This window comes from Pimephales promelas, chromosome 17 (genome assembly GCF_988280905.1).
Source record: "Pimephales promelas chromosome 17, fPimPro1.hap1.1, whole genome shotgun sequence".
Classification (NCBI taxonomy): domain Eukaryota; kingdom Metazoa; phylum Chordata; class Actinopteri; order Cypriniformes; family Leuciscidae; genus Pimephales; species Pimephales promelas.
The window spans coordinates 13,948,897-13,967,787 of NC_142785.1; the positions used below are offsets into that span (position 1 = coordinate 13,948,897).

Sequence of the window (18,891 nt, forward strand, 5' to 3'; positions counted from 1 at the left end):
CCACAACACCACGTTCAACTGTTCTCCAGTTTGTAAAAAAAAAACATAAAACAAAACGTTTTTGAAAACGCATAGCCTACGATACGATTGAATAGGTGACATCACCGTATAGTCTACTTAGATTTTATTAGACCCAACTTTATTAGATCCAAGTTGTACAGTGTGATGGGTAACACTTTACAATACGGGTGCACGAATATGCATTAATTCATACTTAACTAATGCACAGATAATCATGAGTTAATATATAACTCATGAAGAACTAAACCATTAATTAATGATTACTGCATAAGCAACTAATAAAGAGTCTATTTAATTAATAGATTAAGTAACACATTAATTGCTATTAATACAATGTGTCATTGTGTCTTAATTCCTTAATAAAATATTTTATTAACTAATAGTGTAAATTAATGTGTTAATTATCACAATTAGTCAAAGCTATGCACTTCAACTTCCAGTTGTCTGCTTTAATTAATCATTATCTAATGATTTGCAAAGGCATCATTATGTTATGACTTTACTTGTTGGGGCACATCATTATTAACTAGTCATTTAGTAATTGTAGTAATTTGCACATGAATTTGCACTAACAATGAAGTAATTAATCATATATTAATGCATATTAGTGTACTTGTCATATTATCTGAAAATTGAAATACAAGGCTTTGGCTCATTCTGGTAATTAACATATTAATTAACACTATCAGTTAAAAAAATGAGTTATTATGGAATTAATCCATGTTTACATTTTTAATTAATAACAATTTATGTATGAACTAATACATTAACCTTACAGACTCTTAAGTAGTTCCTAATGTGGTAATCATTAATGAATAGCTTAGATAATCATTAGTTACACATTAATTCAGTATTATCTGTGCATTAGTTAAGCATGAATCAATGCTTATTAGTGCACCCGTATTGTAAAGTGTTACCGTGTGACGTAATGATAGGATTGCCGAAATAACACACTCTGCAGGGATTAGATTGTGTGGTCTTTAGCATCTTTGTTAGCGTATCCACCTCCCATGGTTGGTGTGAATCCCACTCGGAGCGATGCAAGCAGGACCAGTTACAATGGCACTGTAACTTTAATGCAAGTAAGGCTTAGAGGGTTGAGTGTAACCGAGTCAAGCTAGTAATAATAATTCGTTACATTTATATAGCATTTATATTGTTAGCACGCACACCTCCCATGCCTGTGACACTGTTTCAAATCCTGTTGGGAGTGGTGGGAGTAGGACCAGTTACGTTAGGAGTAATTCCGTTGTATACAAATGTGTGTTGTTTAAACTGTACCGTTGTCAGAAATATACTTCTAGTAGTGGGATTGCTGATCTATATAGTTTAGTGTAATTTAGTGTTTAGTGTACAGAAGGGGTCTCATGTTAAATGTATGTCTTATTGTACTTTTAAAACAATGCATAGTGTATTCCAGTGCAATACCTTGCCCCTTAGTGTTCTTTTGTAAGTGCATTACTGTAAAACGTATATTGAACCCCAAAACAATTATTAACTACAGTATATACGTACATAGATAAAAAGAATGAAACATTACATTGATATGGAATCAGTGTCATTGATGTCGTTGATGTCATTACAGGAAAAGGAGACCTGATTGGCTCAGACCTGCCAAGTCAGAATCATGTGATCAAGACAAATGCAGATGTGAAGGCACTGACATATTGTGACCTGCAGTACATCAGTGTGAAAGGTTTAAGTGATGTGCTTGAACTATATCCTGAGTTTGCCAGCATCTTCACTACCGACATCCACTGTAACCTCACATATAATCTGAGAGAGGGCAGTGAGACTGAGGTATGGCTACGATCTCTAACACACATTACATACATAGTACAAGACATTATCATAGTCAAAACTGTCATATCAAAAAAATAAAAATAAATGGTAACACTTTATTTCGATGGTCCACTTTAGACTTCCTACTACAAATAAGTAACTTTTCAACTACATGTCAACTAACTGTCATGAGTATTAGTAGACTGTCAGCTTAATATCTGCTAACACTTTATTTTGTTGGTCATTCAACTGACTATAAGTAACTTGGCGACTACAAGTAAACTTATTCTCCTGACCCAAAGCCTAACACCTAACCATAACCCAACCGTCTACTGACAGTCTACTATAATATACTAATACTCTAATGACAGATAGTTGACATGTAGTTGAAAAGTTACTTATAGTTAGTAGAATGTCTAAAGTTACCATCAAAATAAAGTGTAACCAAATAAATAAATAATCATTAACTTATATTCACTGTCACTGTCACAAAATGGTCTGTTTGTGAGTGCCCAGGCTTTATGTAACAGGCTCTATGACCACAAAAGCCAATCTTATTGTTTAGGCTTTTTTTTTTTCTTGGTGGAATGGAAAAGAGATTGGAACATCTCTCCATACAAAACAAAAAACATTCACTCAAATTAAAATGTTTTTTACACCAAATCTTCACACCAATTGTGCATTGATGTAAACTGGCCTTTAAGCATCCTACTGAAGGAAATGCGAATTTAGACCCGTACAGTAAAGAGCAAAACACCAATGGACTTTATTCAATGTTTTAAAAATTGTATCATAATTTTAGACACATTTTAAAAATAGTCAATGTATTTTAAATGTAATAGTATTTACAAATTATTTTTAAGAGACCATGAATAAAAAGCAAAATCTCATATGAGTGTTTAGTATTACTGTAAAAATTTAAGTCTATATACTGTAACCTAACTTGTGGTTTTATTTTAGCTAATCAAAAACTTTCATTAATTGGAAGTGATGGATATTTCAAAGTGCTTTCCCTCATTTTGACAGATCATGTTATATTCTCTTGAAACATTTTAGCAAACAATGCTGATAGCTATTTTAAAAAAATGACCTTTTAAAGCACCCGTGTGAAAACAAACCAGGAAAGAGACATAAGTAAAGGTTTGGGGAGAAAACGATTCAGCAGTCATTCATAGTATCTGTTGTATTTTTCATATTGTTACAGCAGAAATCAAAGAAAAACAGAGAGAAAAAAATCTGCCACAGATTCTGTTCATAGTCATACCAATGTCACATTAAAATACTAAGAGTTGCTTTATTTTACTGACAGATAAAAATATGGTATGAACATTTTTGTACAGATGTACAGTTCCTTAATTCAACTGAAATGATCATTTCCAACGTATTCTCATCCCGAGGCGTCATATAGAACGCTTTTGCCAAAGAATAGACATCCAACGCACATGGCACCCTTTAACGTCAATATAACAAGCACAGAGTATGGGTTAGTTTAGGTCTGGGGTAGTGTTAGGGTTAGACCACTAGGAGGCGTCTTCGGCCCCATATATATATCTGCGTCTCATATTGACGCTAAAGGGTGCCATGTGCGTTGGATGTCTACGCTTATATATGACACCTTGGGGATGAGAACGGGCTGTAATTTCTTATTTGATAATGATTCGTTTTCATCTTTAGAGTGGAAGTTCATCTTCAAACTGGAAGTGCCATTCATAATTTGAAACCTCTTTTGGTTAAAGGATGTACTTCATTTATGTAGCCATCAGCAAACCTAACAACAAGCGTTGTTCTTTAAAACAACATTAACCACAAAACAAACAAACTGTTTTAAATTTCGAACAAACTAAATTGACTCTTTCACTTAAAAGGCGGGAGTTACTAAAGTTTCCTTATTGGGTGTTCCAGTTTCTCATTAAATTACCACTGTTGTCATTTCTTTGTCTTCTCCCTGCTGCAGAACTACCCAGATTCCTGTACATCAACTGAGAGTAAGCGTCCATCCAGTGTAGAAAAGGCTAATGATGAAAACAAGTACTTCCACATCCCACCTTCTTCCAATACATGCCGAAATCTTCTTCTGCCAAATCTAGCCAGCCCAGTGCGACGTACATCCTTGGGGAACCTTTTAGGGGAGGAGTTACTGCAGTTCAATGCCCTGAGACATTGCCATTCACCCATCAGGGGCTGGAGTCCAAACCCCTCCCCTAAACCACAGACCAAAGTACAGAAACAAACCCATCCACCCTCAACTACACCTAAACCCAGCCGTAGGACACAGACAGATTCTGAAGGTACAGGACACAAACCTGCCAAACTTCTCATCCCGACTTTCACATGCTTTGGACCACCAGATCTTAGTCCAAGGTAACAGACAGTCTTAAGATTTCCTGATTTTTACAATCACTAGGACTTACAATCACTTCTCAGTACTTAGATCACTTTTTAAAAACGCTTCGCACAGTTTTCCTTTTTCAGTTTGGTACAGCAGTAAATTTCACATCCAAAATGCACTAAAACCACCAAAACACTTCATTCATGTCTCAAATTAAGCATTTTACAATGTTTTCTTTTGGAAAATGCTTATTCCCTGTTTGTAAGTCACTACAGTATGTTACGTGAGAACTGAACTGAGCTGGACGATGACATCAAGGTTTTCTCCAGAGCGGCTATATGAAGAGTTCAGATGCAAAAGCCTCTAAGTACCATTTGAATTTTTCTTCTAAAATGATCATTTTTATCAAGCTTGTATATTCAAGTTCAGTAATTTTACTTGAATGACAATTAATAGGTAATCTTCATTGCAATTTAAGTGAAATTACTGAATTTAAATATACAAGCTTGATAAAAATGATCTTTCTAAAAGAAAATTTCAAATGGCACTTAGAGGCTTTTGCATCTGAACTCTTCATATATATAAAAATGAACTAAATACATAACTTTTTTATAACAAATATGAAACATCACTGAATTTACTTAAGCTGGACTGTGATGCTATTTTCTTCTAAAAAAATTGTTGCATTGCATTCTGAAACAATCTGTATTGTAAAAAGCGCTATAAATAAATGTGACTTGATTTGATTTGACTGATGTTGTGCTGTGTGAAGAGTGACTTAAGTGGTTTAAGTATTGAGAAATGGGTCCAGTTGTAAAAACTGTATTACATAATCTTAAAGATCTCATTAAATGGTTTGATGCATGCATTTCTCTTTCCTGTGTTGAAGTATTCTATAAAAAAGAAGCAAAATGTAGCAAAATGTAGATTTTTTTGTACAATTGATATTTGTGCATAAAAGACTGTGTGTAACTGGCTGTATGGTTTTTATAGAGTTGTAGATGGTATAGAGGACAACAGACATGCATTTAATTTCAATGTGGAGGACAAAACTGCCAAAACAGTGACACCGTTGGGTAGTAAGACACTGGACGGTAAGGATATTTTAATCTTAGTTTCTAAGTTACATATAGATCATTTGGGTCATTGCTTCATTGTTTTATTTCAGGATCTGGTCAGGTGAATGGTTCACTGCTTCAGGAGACAAAAGAAGTGAGAGAGACCATTACCCAACTCAACAAGAAGGTACAGTGACATTTATCATTCCTAAACACACAGATATTAAATCCTTCTAAAAACGTTTATAAGCTCAGTAATCGTAATTGGCATGAGGTGCATTCAAATGAAAAGTGCACACATTACAGTAGGTTACAAACATTATTATATTAACAATTCAATTTAAAGGGATAGTTCACCCAAAAAAAAATCTGCAATCCTTTACTCACTCTCAAATTGTTCCAAACCTGTATGAATTTCTTTCTTCTGCTGAATGCAAAAGAAGATATTTTGAAGAATGACGGTAACCAAAAAGTTCACTAGCCCCATTTTTTCCCATAGAATTTTTTTCCTATGGAAGTCAATGGGGCCCATCAACTGTTTGGCCAAACTTTTCAAAATATCATCTTTAGAAGTCCCAAACAGAATTTCATACAGGTTTGGGAAAAACTTGAGTGTAAATGATGACCCAACAAATGATCATCCAACCATTGCCAGATCAATCCAACAGTTCATGAAAATATTACACGACACCCTCAAATACCACGTAAATGTATTACTTTTTAATATATTTTAATACAATTACTTTAAAACTCTCTCCAGATGGGCAATCTGAAAGAGGAAGTGTCAATTCTAACAAAGGATCTGCATCACATAATACACCTACTGCAAGCACAGATGGCCGTTCGTCATTACACAGCTCCTATGTCTTCCTGTCCCTATGGAGTCCACATGATGTCCAATTCTTCTGTCAGTTTGTCTCCGGCCTACATCTTGGGTTCTAGCATCCACATGCAGCACAAAGACCATGTTGTCCCTGAGAGTCAACTGGGGTCCACATCATGGAGTCATAACAGGACTGGTGGTATGACCAAAAACTGTATAGTTTTTTTTTTTTTTTCATTGATGAAACCATTTACATTTCTCTACACAAGTTTACTTTCCAAAGAGACTTTACACAATCGTTGGCATCATTTGATTAAAAACTTTCTCTGGTATGTGCAGGTGGATCTGGTTTTGAACAGGGACACTTGCACCAGCATGAGTCTAATCAACACTGTCCCATCACAGCAAATGACCCGTGTTCCCATGACTGGAGCTCCATCCACTCCTCAACCAGCCAACATCACTTCTCTACTGGATCCACTCTCCTTAGCATCAGCACAGGAACCCATGGGCCAAAACCTGGAGAAGGCCCCAGAGCAGAGGCTTTATCACTGGGCGTTTGTTCTGGAGCTTATGCCAATATCAGCCAATCGCAGCCTGTTTTGCACCCTTTTCTTTCACAAAACTTGGGCGGTTCCTCGCTCCCCTGCAAAGTCACCCCTAGCTCACATTCACACCTACACCTTTCCACAGAACCAGCGTTTTCCTACTCCACTCCAACCCTAGGTGAGGTGAACATGACTCCAGAAGTGGCCCTCAATCAGAACCAAAATGTGGTTTCTTCCATTTTCCCACCAGAGAATTATCCACCTTCTCCAAAGGAATCGGGTGTTCAATGTTCTCTTGGGGAGTCATCTGAGATTGAGCACACCAGTCAGGAGTGCCTACTGGGTAATCAAAGGCTGGGCGAAGACGGTGAGATATCAGAGAGCAGGTCTAGTGGATCCAGTGCAGAACTTCAAAGCCAATCGGAGAGCACAGAGACCACGTGGTGCTTGGATTTGATAGAATGATATACTGTAGGAAAGACTGAAATCAAGACGATGGAAATATATTCTGCAGCCAAAATTTCAGTTTGAATTTCCATGACACAACAGTCCTTTCATTGTGAATGTCATAACTTCATGAGTATGATTAATAGGAACCAGCAGCACAGCAATTAACCCTTTCCTGTTATACTGCAGAAAAAGGCAGTTCTGGAGTTGTTGAAAATTTGGCTCCGCACTAGCCTCTAAAACCTGCTGGTCCTAAATGGAAAACCACAAAATATCAGAATCTGGGGGCCGGATGTTCTTTCCAAGTAAGTTAACAACTCACACAAACGACACTCACACAGACACAATCAATGAAGCTGTTATCATTGTTAAAGCTACAATACCTAAGATTTTATGCGCTAGAGGTCGCTACATTCAAAACCACAACAACGGCTTTGCTTGATGACGACGTGGAGGAACGCGGAATGATGGGAACTGTTGTTTTCAACTCCACCGTGGATAAATCAGTCAGACGGGAATCGAAAATTAGTTGTCATGGATGAGGTAAAGTTCGATTTCTATAAATGTTGCGTTTAATGACATGCTTGTTTTTCATTAAACTGAAATAACCGCAAGAAAAGTAAGGTTTAAAAGTAAATTAGTTATCACAGATGTTACTGTACGAGTCACTGGACGAAGCTATGGTGGAGAGGGTTTGAAGGGGCATTCCAGGTCTCTTGCAAGGAGTTGACGTGGCTGGTCCTGCTTTTTGGTAACTTTATATAAATAAATAAAATCTATTTAATGTACATTTGACACATCTTTTCATGTCGTTTAAGTATTCAACCATAGCTACAGTTTCACAAAATTAACGTTAAGGTGGTCGCACACCGGACGAGAAGCTCAGCGCCGCGTCGCACCACATCTTTAAAATTCGAACACATTATTCTCTATAAGTGTACACATACCGGCGGCGCCATTCGGCGTCTGTCCGCGGTGCCCAGCAACGGCTCAGGACCGTGTTCAAAATCCTGCTGCGCCACAGAGCGCCATTTACATAGTTTTATATAAAATTTTAATTATTTTTGTCTCAAATCGTTGCTAATGGATCCTGACTTCGCCCTATGCTGCAATATGCATTTAGTTTTGCATTAATTTACAGAAATCAGCTGCTTGAATGACAATTTTATTAGATTTTTTATGTGAGATTCTCAATTCATTCAGTTAACGGATGCTTTGAGGTAAAGTTTTCAGAATGCAAACTCAGCAACGATTGTATTTAATTGTACAGTACAATCATAACATAGAACAGACATTATCTTCATTTCATGTCATTAAACAGTAGTGCACGTCCGGTGTGCGATACCTGGAGTTGTAACAGGATTTGGTTGACCCGTTGGTTGACGTTTGCGTTTATGAGACTTGTCTTTGTCGACAGAACCAGATGCAATTGCTAAAGAATAATTGTGCTCCATTCCATAACAAATGCGTGAAACAAGCTGCCGTTTGTTGCTTGATAGACGCTAACGCACAACTACAACTTCCACATTTGTCCAGGACTACACGCAGTACGAGCGGAAACCGAGGTAATGGGGATATGACGCGATTGACTGGCGACTCCCAGCTCACCCCTGCTCACACGCCCCGTTTCCTTGGTTAAAATCTCAATTTTCTTGCGATTTAAACATTGTTTGAAACATTTGGAATATTGTAAGTTATCATCTTAACTAAATATATAACACTGGCCTTGTGATTTTGGGATATTTTAATGCAAAAATCTTAGGTATTCCACCTTGAATGGTATGTTTAGCCTGGGAAAACAACAACTTCCGGCAAATTTAGATTTGCTTTGAAAGTTAGTCTGGCAAAGAGCTCATTCAAGCCCATTTCCAATCCGTCAAAATCGCGGCACCAATTAGAAACGTTGGAGCGGACTTTATGCAATGATGACAGCGCTGGGATTTTGAAGCAGATTTTGTAGCCTACATTACAAAGATGGATGCCGCCGTCGAACATCACTCGTTCGAATCAGCTATCGCGTCTGTTTTAAGCGATTTGACTGTTTCCTTTTTGCTAAAAACCTTTCCTTTTGTTAAAAACCGACCAAAGAACAACACTCGGAGATGTTTCTCCACCGGCCTCCGCTCTGCATAGCCTACGTCATCTCCTTCATCGCTCAGGGGTGCGTTTCCCGTAAACCATCGTTAGCCAACTATGGTCGCAAGTTCCGTCGTTATCAGCATAGTTCAATGAGTCGGTGTTTCCCGAAATCATCGTTCCAACGAACATTCGCAAACAGCCTCGCAACACATTTGGACGTTTGGACTATTGCAACGTATTGGACTATTGCAACACATTTGGACGTAATAAATCCTTATCTTGAGCAAAATAAGCAAGCTGACATTCAGTACAACCGGTGCCTTTTATTTAGAATACAAACAAATGGAATTTACATCTTTTAGCTTGTTCAAAGATTTTAAGTAACGTGTTTGAAGAGTGCGCATGTGTGAACCCTGCTCTACTATGGGAATGAGCCAAATATTGAGTCTGGTAATAAAGCAAAATAACTGAGAACATTTAGAAATATTCCTCAGATGACATGTTTGTAAATTATATTTAAAAAATCTAGCGTTAATTGGATCTCAAACGGTTTCATTACAAGTAGTTATTATTCCACCACGTGCGAAACCAACGTGGTTGAACGATACTTTGCGACAGTGGGTTTCAGGAAACAGTCGTGACTAGCTTGATTTTTCCAACGATGCATCGTACTATGAAGCAGCGAACTACGTCGTTGTACGGGAAACGCACCCCTGATTGGTTTTAGGTCTACCCGCGACGTCCATTGGTGACGCCCCTCTGTAAATGGTTTGACTATGACGTTTTGCCAGACCATAACTCAGTTACAACTGAGAATGGTCTGGTTTTAACCGGCTAATGCCTATTCAGTTGATGTACATCACACATAATTCTGTGGATCACATTCTTTGTAAAATTCTGTCCCACGTCTTTTTAAATCCACAAGACTTTTATTCATGTTTGAAACACAAATGAAGTTATTTGTAAAATTCTGTCATCATTTGTCATCATCCAAAACCCAAAATTTCAAGCTTCAAAAAGTTCACAAAGACGCACTAAAAGTAATCCATATTAATGAATGAGTAATCCAAGTCTTCCGAAGGGACACAATGAAAAGGCTGAATGACTAAGCTGTAAACAGTGTAGAAATAGCCAGAACTGATTTACCAGTATTCTCAAAAAGTTCTGTTAACTTGTGATCTCTAAACTGTAATTTTGCAGGAAAGAATGTGCATGTGAACTTTCTAAAAATCTTTAAAGAGATGGTGCTTTGAAAATAAAATTTTTCAAAAATTTTCAATAAGATTTCTAACTTACAGACTGTACATAAATATGAGCTAATTTTTCTTCGGAGCACACTCATCACACTGGATTTCAATGCAAACTAATCTAAAAACTGTTTTTTTTTTCTTTTTTTTCTTTTCAGAAACTTGGTTCCTGGTATTCCATCATTTTTTTTTTTTTTTCAAAACCTGTAAAACTATGCAAAGGCACATGTGAATTATGTCATTAAATGGAGAGCAACTCTACTAAAAAAAGACTGTTTTATCTAGGTGTTCACGAGTACAGTAAACTACACTTGTTAGTCTGTTACTGTGGACATCAGCTGCAATTTTAAAGACATTACAAAGAATCACTTATACTGAACTTATTGAATTTCATTTTTCTCCTGACTTGTTAATTATGTTTCCTAAAGAAAATGTTGTTGCTATGTTTCCTTGCATACATCTAAGAACATTTACATACTTTATCATTTTCCTTTGTAGATCTTGACTGTTTATGGGACAAAAAAACAACCAAACAAACAGTCAAGTGCACAGAAATAAAACTGTTTTGGCAGCAGACTGTTCTGAAGAACTGTTATAATCTATGCCCATAATGGACCATCTTTATTTTAATATTTCAATCAGATGACCTTGTAGCCAAGATATAAAGAAAGCCACTTTAAAACCTATATGCACAATTGGCAACGGAAAATACTGCATGATAAATTAGTAAAGCTAATTAAAAATGTATGCATTTTAAAATATGCTGAGTAATGCTGTCTTTGCTAAATCTGTGAACGTTGCATGTTGTTGGAATTCCATTAAAACATTTAATGCTTTAAAAATCTGCTGCCAGAATTCCAGTAGTACTCTATTGCACTAAATAACATACTTGGATATGAGACTCAGGGTTGATTTTTTTATTTGCACAATATGTGACCACTGCAATGATTATGAGCTATTACAATTTAATGGACTGTACTGTATGCAACATGAACCTGCACGCAGTCTCATCCCAAGATGTCATATAAGTTAACTGACGTCTTGGGACGTGTTTTGACCATACGTGATATCCGCCTCGGTTAGATGACGTTATCGGATCCTAACCCTACCCCAGACCTAAACCTACCCCCGTCACCTAACCGACGTTAAAAGTAAAGTGTCAGTTGTATGACGGCCCGCGATCGACATTTAAGGGTACCCTAAAAAGGCGGATATTGACGTGTGGTCAAAAGACGTCCCTCCCAAGACGTCAGTTATATGACTTATTGGGATGAGACTGTGTTGCATGTAATTACAGTTTATGTGGTAACACTTTACAATAAGGTTTATTTGTTAACATTAGTTAACTACAATATTTAACATGGAATTAAGAATAACCAATACTTCCACAGCATTTATTGATTAATTTTAACATTTACCTATACATTTACATTCAAAAGTACTTATTTACATTATTTGTTAAGATTAATGTAATCAAATATATTGGTCACTGTCTATGTTAAGTAAGGGAATAATTTACTACAGATCGTTGAATTTCAGTGTTTTTTTGTTTGTTTGTTTTTTTTTACAATTGCTAGGACATTTTTAATTGGTCACTTTTTGAAAACTCTTCACACAGATATCATTTGCAACTTTCTGCTTGGCACAGCACAGCAGTTAATTTCACATTCATAATGTATTAAAACCACAAATCAAGTCATTCTTCCATAACACCAGCAAAGGTTTTCCAGCAACAAACACACTTTGCCACTTTTAAAACAGGAGCGTTACACATTTTCTTTTGTAAAATTTCTTTAAAAAAAAAAAAAAACCACTGACACTCATAACTGTTAGTAGTTCACTTAGTTACATTATCCATGTTCACATTACAGTTTTCACATTTTGTATAGATGGAAATAAATTTGTAAGACTAACTGTGTGTTCAGCTATACATCTAATTGTTTTGATACTATTTCATTTTTTTAGATTTGTAATATATAGTTATATAATGATGATGATGTTTATTTCAAACCCGCATTCTAGTTTTCTCACAAATCAACATTACAGGCTACATAAACAATTTATTCAAGTGCATGGTTTGAAAAGGAGGTGGATGAAGCAACGCTTATAATAATAATAATAATAATAATATAGTTCAACATTTTTAGTATTATAAATTATTATATTATATAATAGTATTACTGTAAAATGTAGCAAATTTCTGTCTTCTGTCTGTTAGGATTTGAACTTAAGTTTAACAGTTTTGAGTATGTAAATGTGCAAATTGGCCTGTAGGTATATTATAACTAATGTTAACAAATGACACCTTATGTAATAATAATGTTTATTTGGTTGATCTTTTCATGTTTAAACATTTGAGTGGTCATATAAAAGACTGGGGAAACCTGATTCAGCATTTGAGTGTATTTTTTTTACTCTAAAACTGACACTGAATACTAAATACAGATATGTATCATTCTGTATAAAGGACTGTTAATGCTTTTATTGATTGACAGTTTTAGAAAACATCTCTTGATTGTTAAACACTTTAATTGTTCTCATTTATATAACCCTTGCATCTTTTATAAAATGGTAGTTTTTCTTATTTTACCATATTTTTTAGCATGGTAACTTATTTCAATTGTATATTTGCTTTGTTTTTGTGCATGCAATTCTATTAAATGATGAGAATTCAAATAAAACAGTTTTCCCTATACGTGTGTTCTAAATATCATCTCAACTTCCATTTCCACAAGACAAACATGCTGGATTGGGGCACAGAAAGAAATCCTGATCTGTTTTGGGCAGGGTCAGAAATTAACTTTTGCATGAAGGGGTAATATTTGTATTATTTCCATGAGGCATTTTTTAAACCTTTATAACCTTATAAAATGTATCTGTATTGTCAAATTTAATTAATAAATATAATGAAAAATGAGATACTCTAGAGACTGAGATTTTTATGTTTTTATGTTGCCCAAATGTTACCTAAAACAACTGTCTTTTTGAGGTGGGTCATAGATATCAGATGTTATCAAATATAATAGTCTTGTATATATACTCATTTCAGCAGGTTATGATTATAGCAGTGTCGCAATAAAGATGCCAGAGGGCAATGTCTTGAATCTGCAGCATTTATCAATCATCTATAGGGAGTGTTGAAAAAGTGGCATCTTGTCTCCTTGCCAGTGTAACAAAATGATACCGATTGTTTTTTGGTTTGTCAAAGCCAGCAATGACATACAAAGTGAATGAAATGAAATATACAAAAGCAGTTTTGAATTGTAAAATGTGTGGCAGGTGAATAGTTTTCTGCAGTAAATATATGTATACTATATATAAATATCAAAGGTTCCTATATGGGTAATTTTTGACCAATGTGTGTAAAATTGATGTAGAAATAGAAAAACCGTGTTTGTTTATAAAGTAAGAAAGGAAAAATAATCATAATGATTTGTGGAAATCAAAAACAAGATATTTAATTAATGAATACCTGGATTAATAAATGATAAAAAACATTTCTTTCAAATATTCAGCAAAGAAACATGAATACGGGTCTTTTTAGACCCATATTGCGCATTAGAAGGGTAGTGACACAAAAACGATTTTTCTTCTAAAAGAAAGGAAATATTTAAATAAGGATTTGTAATGATCTAAGAACAAGTTAATTGAGTAATACCTGGAATACTAAAAAATTAAATTAATTTTTTGCAAAGATATAGAAAATAAAAACTCCGTCAGGTCTATTTAGAGTAGACCCACGATGTGCATCAAAGGGTTAATGATAGAAATCTGGTGCGCTGCAGTAAATAAGGGACATATCTGAAATGTGCAGTACTGTGGTCCTGCAGGATCAAGAATCATCACTCAACCATCAGACCCATACATGTTTCCCAAATTATCCTTGTGACCTCTATAAGAAACTCAGAAGCGAAGACTTGGTTGTATCTTCAGCAGGATTCTTTATTGAGAACACGAGCTGTCTGTAGTCCTCAGCAAGTCTGACAAAGGGAACTTTACATTGGTATCTTTTAGGCAGTTCTTTCAGTGGGCAGTCCTATTGACAGTCCTTAAAAGTGTTGACCTTACACACAGCCTTAGAGAGGACCACTAAAACAAATAATTTAAAAGACAATACAGGCAATTACCCCCGACTGTGAAGATAATGGTAGCCCTTAATCACATGGCCATATATAAACATTCACACATAGTTTGATGGCATCTTTTCAGCAAATTGATGCCATCATGTTCACCTTGAATGCCCAATACAGTGTAGTTCACCTTAGTTTTTCATGTGATGTTATGTAAGGATGTAGGATCGGCAGATCTTAAATTTGAAATCCTACACCTCCATCGGATGGACAACTCATGCCCCTGGTTGAGCCTGTTCCAGAGGTCTGCTTTGAAAATGCGACAGGGGCACACTTTTGCAATTTTCAGGGAATCGCCAAACCAGTGGATTATTTACAGTTGTCTCTGCCTATACAACTAGGATAGGAGAAACTATTTTAACAGCCAAAAATGACTCCTCAGCTTTGTATCAGAGCCTCCATCTTTAATTGAAACGCTCATGAGAAAGCCCTCTGCAGTAGAAAGTCTGCAAACTCTTTCCTACGTATCACACGCTGCATTTTGAAGGTGTTGGACGAAACACCAGAGAAGGCCATCATGCGATCTTTCAGTTCTCGGAAAGTTCCATCGCGAACGAGCTGAACTCTCATTGGTCCGATGCTGCCCTTCATCCTGAAGGATCTGTAGATGTCAGAGTCCTCTTGTAGGCAGTGGTCTAACTGTTGGATTTGAAAAGATATCTAGAATATGAGCAGCTACAGAAAAGGGTTTCTTAATGAACATTATAGTCACCTTGTATCTTTGTTCCTCTGAGAGGTTCCTCACACCCTTTAGCTCAACAAACACGAGATAATGCGGCTGAGATATTCCAGATGCATTGCCTACATCAAACACAAATAACAGATTGAATTAAAGGTTTACTACACGTATTTACATTTCAGTATTATACGCAAGATCGCCCTTAGGACAATTCAAGTTATGTTCCAGATTCATTACAACTTGTACTCTATTGATGTTGCAGACAGGGTCCAAATTCAATCACACTAGTCTCACTCACTAGTCTAGGGTTGAAATGAAATTTCTCTGAGGTGGATGCAGTCTAGAATCATAAAGCACACCATGTTTGCTCATATGACCAGAGGAGAGCGGCTCCTCGACTGAGCCTGGTTTCTTCCATGATTTTTTCCCCCATTTCTGTCACCTGATACAGTTTGGGTTCCTTGACACTGTCGTGTTTGGCTTGCTTAGTTGGGGACATTGAACTGACTCAAGCTGAATAGACTTACGCCCTCAAATGCGATGAGCCAATCACAGTGCGCAGCTAACCCATTACACTCGGACATTCTTTGCTTCCACTTCCATTGAAATGCATTGCAGTTGGTCAGTTTTCATTCGTTTTTTTTCTAGTTATTTTAAGTTTAAAATGGTCAAACGGTGTGTATGGGGTACATGCAACTCTGACACTGGGTTTCCGAGAGGCTGAGCGATGATGTGTATTTCTTTTACCCTGTCTCAAGCCACATCTCAACCAAGATAAGTGTATGCTCTGGATTAAGTTATGCGGTAGACCACAACACCAACTAAACGCAGATAAATTAAACAAGGATGTCTACATCTGATCTAAGTTAAGTCAACAACGTATTTCAACGTTATCTTTAAAGAGCACCTATCATGGATTTTTGAAAATGAATGTTCATGTAGTGTGGAATATAGCTCTAAGGGAATGAAAACATCCTGCAAAGATTAATATCTGAAAGTGCACCGTATATAAAGTTATTGTCTTTCAAAAGTGAGAGTCGACTCTGAGTCTATGAAATTAATTGTTTTTGAAACGAGTCATTAGCTGTTACATCGTGACGTAGATGGCAGTGGAGATTTCTTTAAGACTGCAAGGGAAGCTCAGCTTCCCCTATAATGTCAAACAAATAATGATCAAATGTGTACTATTGTGTTAACATTTTAATGAGTAAAAATGCGTTAGAACAGTTCTTTCTAGTTCGTTCAGATTAAGCAACAAATAGCAGGTCGGCTGACTTGATCTCCTTCTCATGCAGCGCCTCCTGTAGCCCGTCACAGTGCATGCGTTTTCCTATGGCATTTCCCCGTTGAAGCTCGGCGTCCATTGACTTCAATGGGGCTGCTTTGAACAGTTTTTTTCAGTGCTGTTAAACTAGACTTATTGGATAAATGCTGCGATTATGTCCCGCCCACGGACGCCGGGCGTCTCTGGGTTTAATAGGGAAGTGGGCTGGCCTGGCGTCCGGGCGTCCGCGTGATGATTGGAGGATTGCATCTCCTTTTGATTGACAGCGATTTCACCCAATAAAAAAATCGCTGACGCGGAAGCTAGTTTAAAGACTTCGTGCTCAGTCTCGTCGCGAATTTTGTGTGTATTTTACTCGAAAGACTTACTACTGTAACATATTTCAACCTAACACAGTTCAACCTAATTCCCACATTTCTTCCGTCGATGTCAGGTGTCTTGTTGTTACATGTGCGGGCGTGGTGTTTGAATCACGGCACATCTGTCTAGTTTGGTTTCACTTTTGTGTTGGGATTCGGACATGCATTCTCCGCGTGTTTGTTTTCGGTTGTGAGTGCACAGGATGACCTTATGGTCGTACTCATGCGTAACGTTAGCGTTCTGTCTTGTTGTGTTCGCTCTGTTCAGTGTGTTGTGTATTGTGTGGCACATGGCTTGTGTTTACATCGGCCGCGTGCTTTCATGTCATGTTTTGTCTTGTGCTGTGTAGCTTGTGTTGTACACTAGCTGTGTGCTTTCATGTTGTCATGTTCTGTGTGAACACGTGTCTTATGAGTGTTCTCATCGTTCTTCAGGTCTCATTTTGTGTGAGCACAATTGCTTTTTAATTTGTTTTATTGGTCATGTGTTTTTGTCATGTTTGGTATGAGCACATGGCTTGTGCTTGTCATGTGTTTGTTGTGCCATATGTGCTTTCCTGTCATTGTGACTCCCATCTTGTTTCCTGATTATTAGTTATTTTGCCCCACCTGTCCTCCCTCGTTACCTGCCTTTTTTGCTCCCAATTTATTCCCCTTGTTTGTTTTTTGTTTGTTTTTATCAATAAAATAAAGCCCATCAACTCTGCATCGAATCCTCGCTCTTTTCACCATCCCCACACCTGACAGTCGAGTTTTAAAAAAAAGAAGAAGAAAAAAGAGCTTCCCCTCTTTGAAAGACCAGCAGCCGCCACTGGTAGATAGGTCATTGGCCGCTCCCAACAACTGAGCGCGCAGACGGGACTGTAAAGTCTAGTCTAGAACACATTCAAAAACTTCAGCTGAATAGCGTCATGTCGAGAAGACGCTGTGTTCTACATTGCAAAGACAGTTCAGCCACTTGTTTTCATTGCCCAGGGACGAGCATGTGAAGAATCAGAATCAGTGAGTTCATATTTGCAACGATACCACAACAGTATAGCCCGAACCTTGTGTTCTCATCATTTTAATTATGAATCATTCAAAAACATAAATGAATTCAAATGTGGATTCGCAAGCCGGTTGTTCCTGAGGGCTCAGTATCCAGTGTATATGGATCAGGTTCGTCCTCCTCCAAATCACAATCTGTAAGTACAGTAGGTAGACAACCAGAATGTGGTTTTTACCGCCGCAGGTTTGCCGCGGCGGTAAAAGTTGAGGTGTATTTGCTGCCTTTGGCCGCTAAGAGGCGCAACAATCACAGACTTTGAAAAGTGTCCGTTTTTTGTGTAATCTTCAACTGCGCCGCGGCTCTTTCAGAGTGATTGAAAGATGGTAGCAGATTAATTCAAGTGAAACGTAGTTAAATTAATTAATTAATCACAATACTGAAATTAAATTGAAAAAATAATGAAACCTTAAAACATTGCAGTCAAAAGATATTAGGCTACATCAATGAGGCTTTACAATCGTATAAGACGACAGCGCATTAGCAGTCCAGCGATAGCTGTGTGGTTAACGCATCATCCTCAACCTCATATACCTCCAAACGACGCAAGATCAAACCTCGTTACATGCTCTTGGCCGACAGCTTTTATGTTTATCCTACCGTTCTTGAAGCTTAAATAATCCGTCCCCTTAATTTATAAACGGTAGGCTACTCACGGATTCTTAAACTGTTCCCTCGGTTTAACAATTCGTGCCCACGGATTAATAAACCGTAGCCACGAGTTCCTAATCCCTGGTCTCAGATTTGTAAACCGTGCCCTCAGTTTTTGAAATATGTACCCACAAATTCATAAACCGTGCCCACGCTTTCGCAATCCGTAGGCTACTCACGGGTGTGTAATCCGGACTCGCGGATTTGTGGCTCGTCCCCGAGAATGTGCCGCATGATTCAACCAGCCTCCTGTTTAGATGCGGGATGCATAGACTCTTCCAGTGCTGAGATTTCGAAACTCAAAATTTCGACCCGAAAAAAAAACGACAGTGTTACCCCTTACGGTTTTTTTTTTTTGGGCGAAAAATTAAGTATGCCCAATCTTCTCAAAACTCTGGATTCTGATAG

General features: G+C 37.2%; 2 protein-coding genes across 5 annotated transcripts in view; one reads left to right on the forward strand and one right to left on the reverse strand.

The window, feature by feature from the left end:
- The window catches only part of kcnh4b (potassium voltage-gated channel, subfamily H (eag-related), member 4b), a 42,194-nt gene extending 29,165 nt beyond the window's left edge, over positions 1-13,029 (forward strand). The window contains exons 11-17 of one of the 4 annotated variants that reach the window (XR_016147037.1): positions 1,607-1,821; positions 3,758-4,164; positions 5,126-5,226; positions 5,301-5,377; positions 5,951-6,212; positions 6,353-7,551; positions 10,493-13,029. Coding sequence is in view for 1 of the 4 variants with exons in the window: in XM_039691292.2 (XP_039547226.2) it covers positions 1,607-1,821; positions 3,758-4,164; positions 5,126-5,226; positions 5,301-5,377; positions 5,951-6,212; positions 6,353-7,026 (1,736 nt within the window). In the remaining 3 variants the exon portion in view is untranslated. Of the gene's footprint in view, positions 1-1,606; positions 1,822-3,757; positions 4,165-5,125; positions 5,227-5,300; positions 5,378-5,950; positions 6,213-6,352 lie in introns of all 4 variants that reach the window. The other 3 variants (XR_005625630.2, XR_005625631.2, XM_039691292.2) reach the window with 3 other exon arrangements.
- Positions 13,030-14,255: 1,226 nt separating this feature from the next.
- The window catches only part of ghdc (GH3 domain containing), a 40,912-nt gene continuing 36,276 nt past the window's right edge, over positions 14,256-18,891 (reverse strand). Inside the window, exons 10-11 of the mRNA XM_089121946.1 lie at positions 15,177-15,265; positions 14,256-15,103 (exon numbers count right to left, since the gene is read on the reverse strand). Coding sequence (XP_088978072.1) covers positions 14,882-15,103; positions 15,177-15,265 — 311 coding nt within the window. The 3' untranslated portion in view covers positions 14,256-14,881. The remainder of the gene's footprint in view (positions 15,104-15,176; positions 15,266-18,891) is intronic.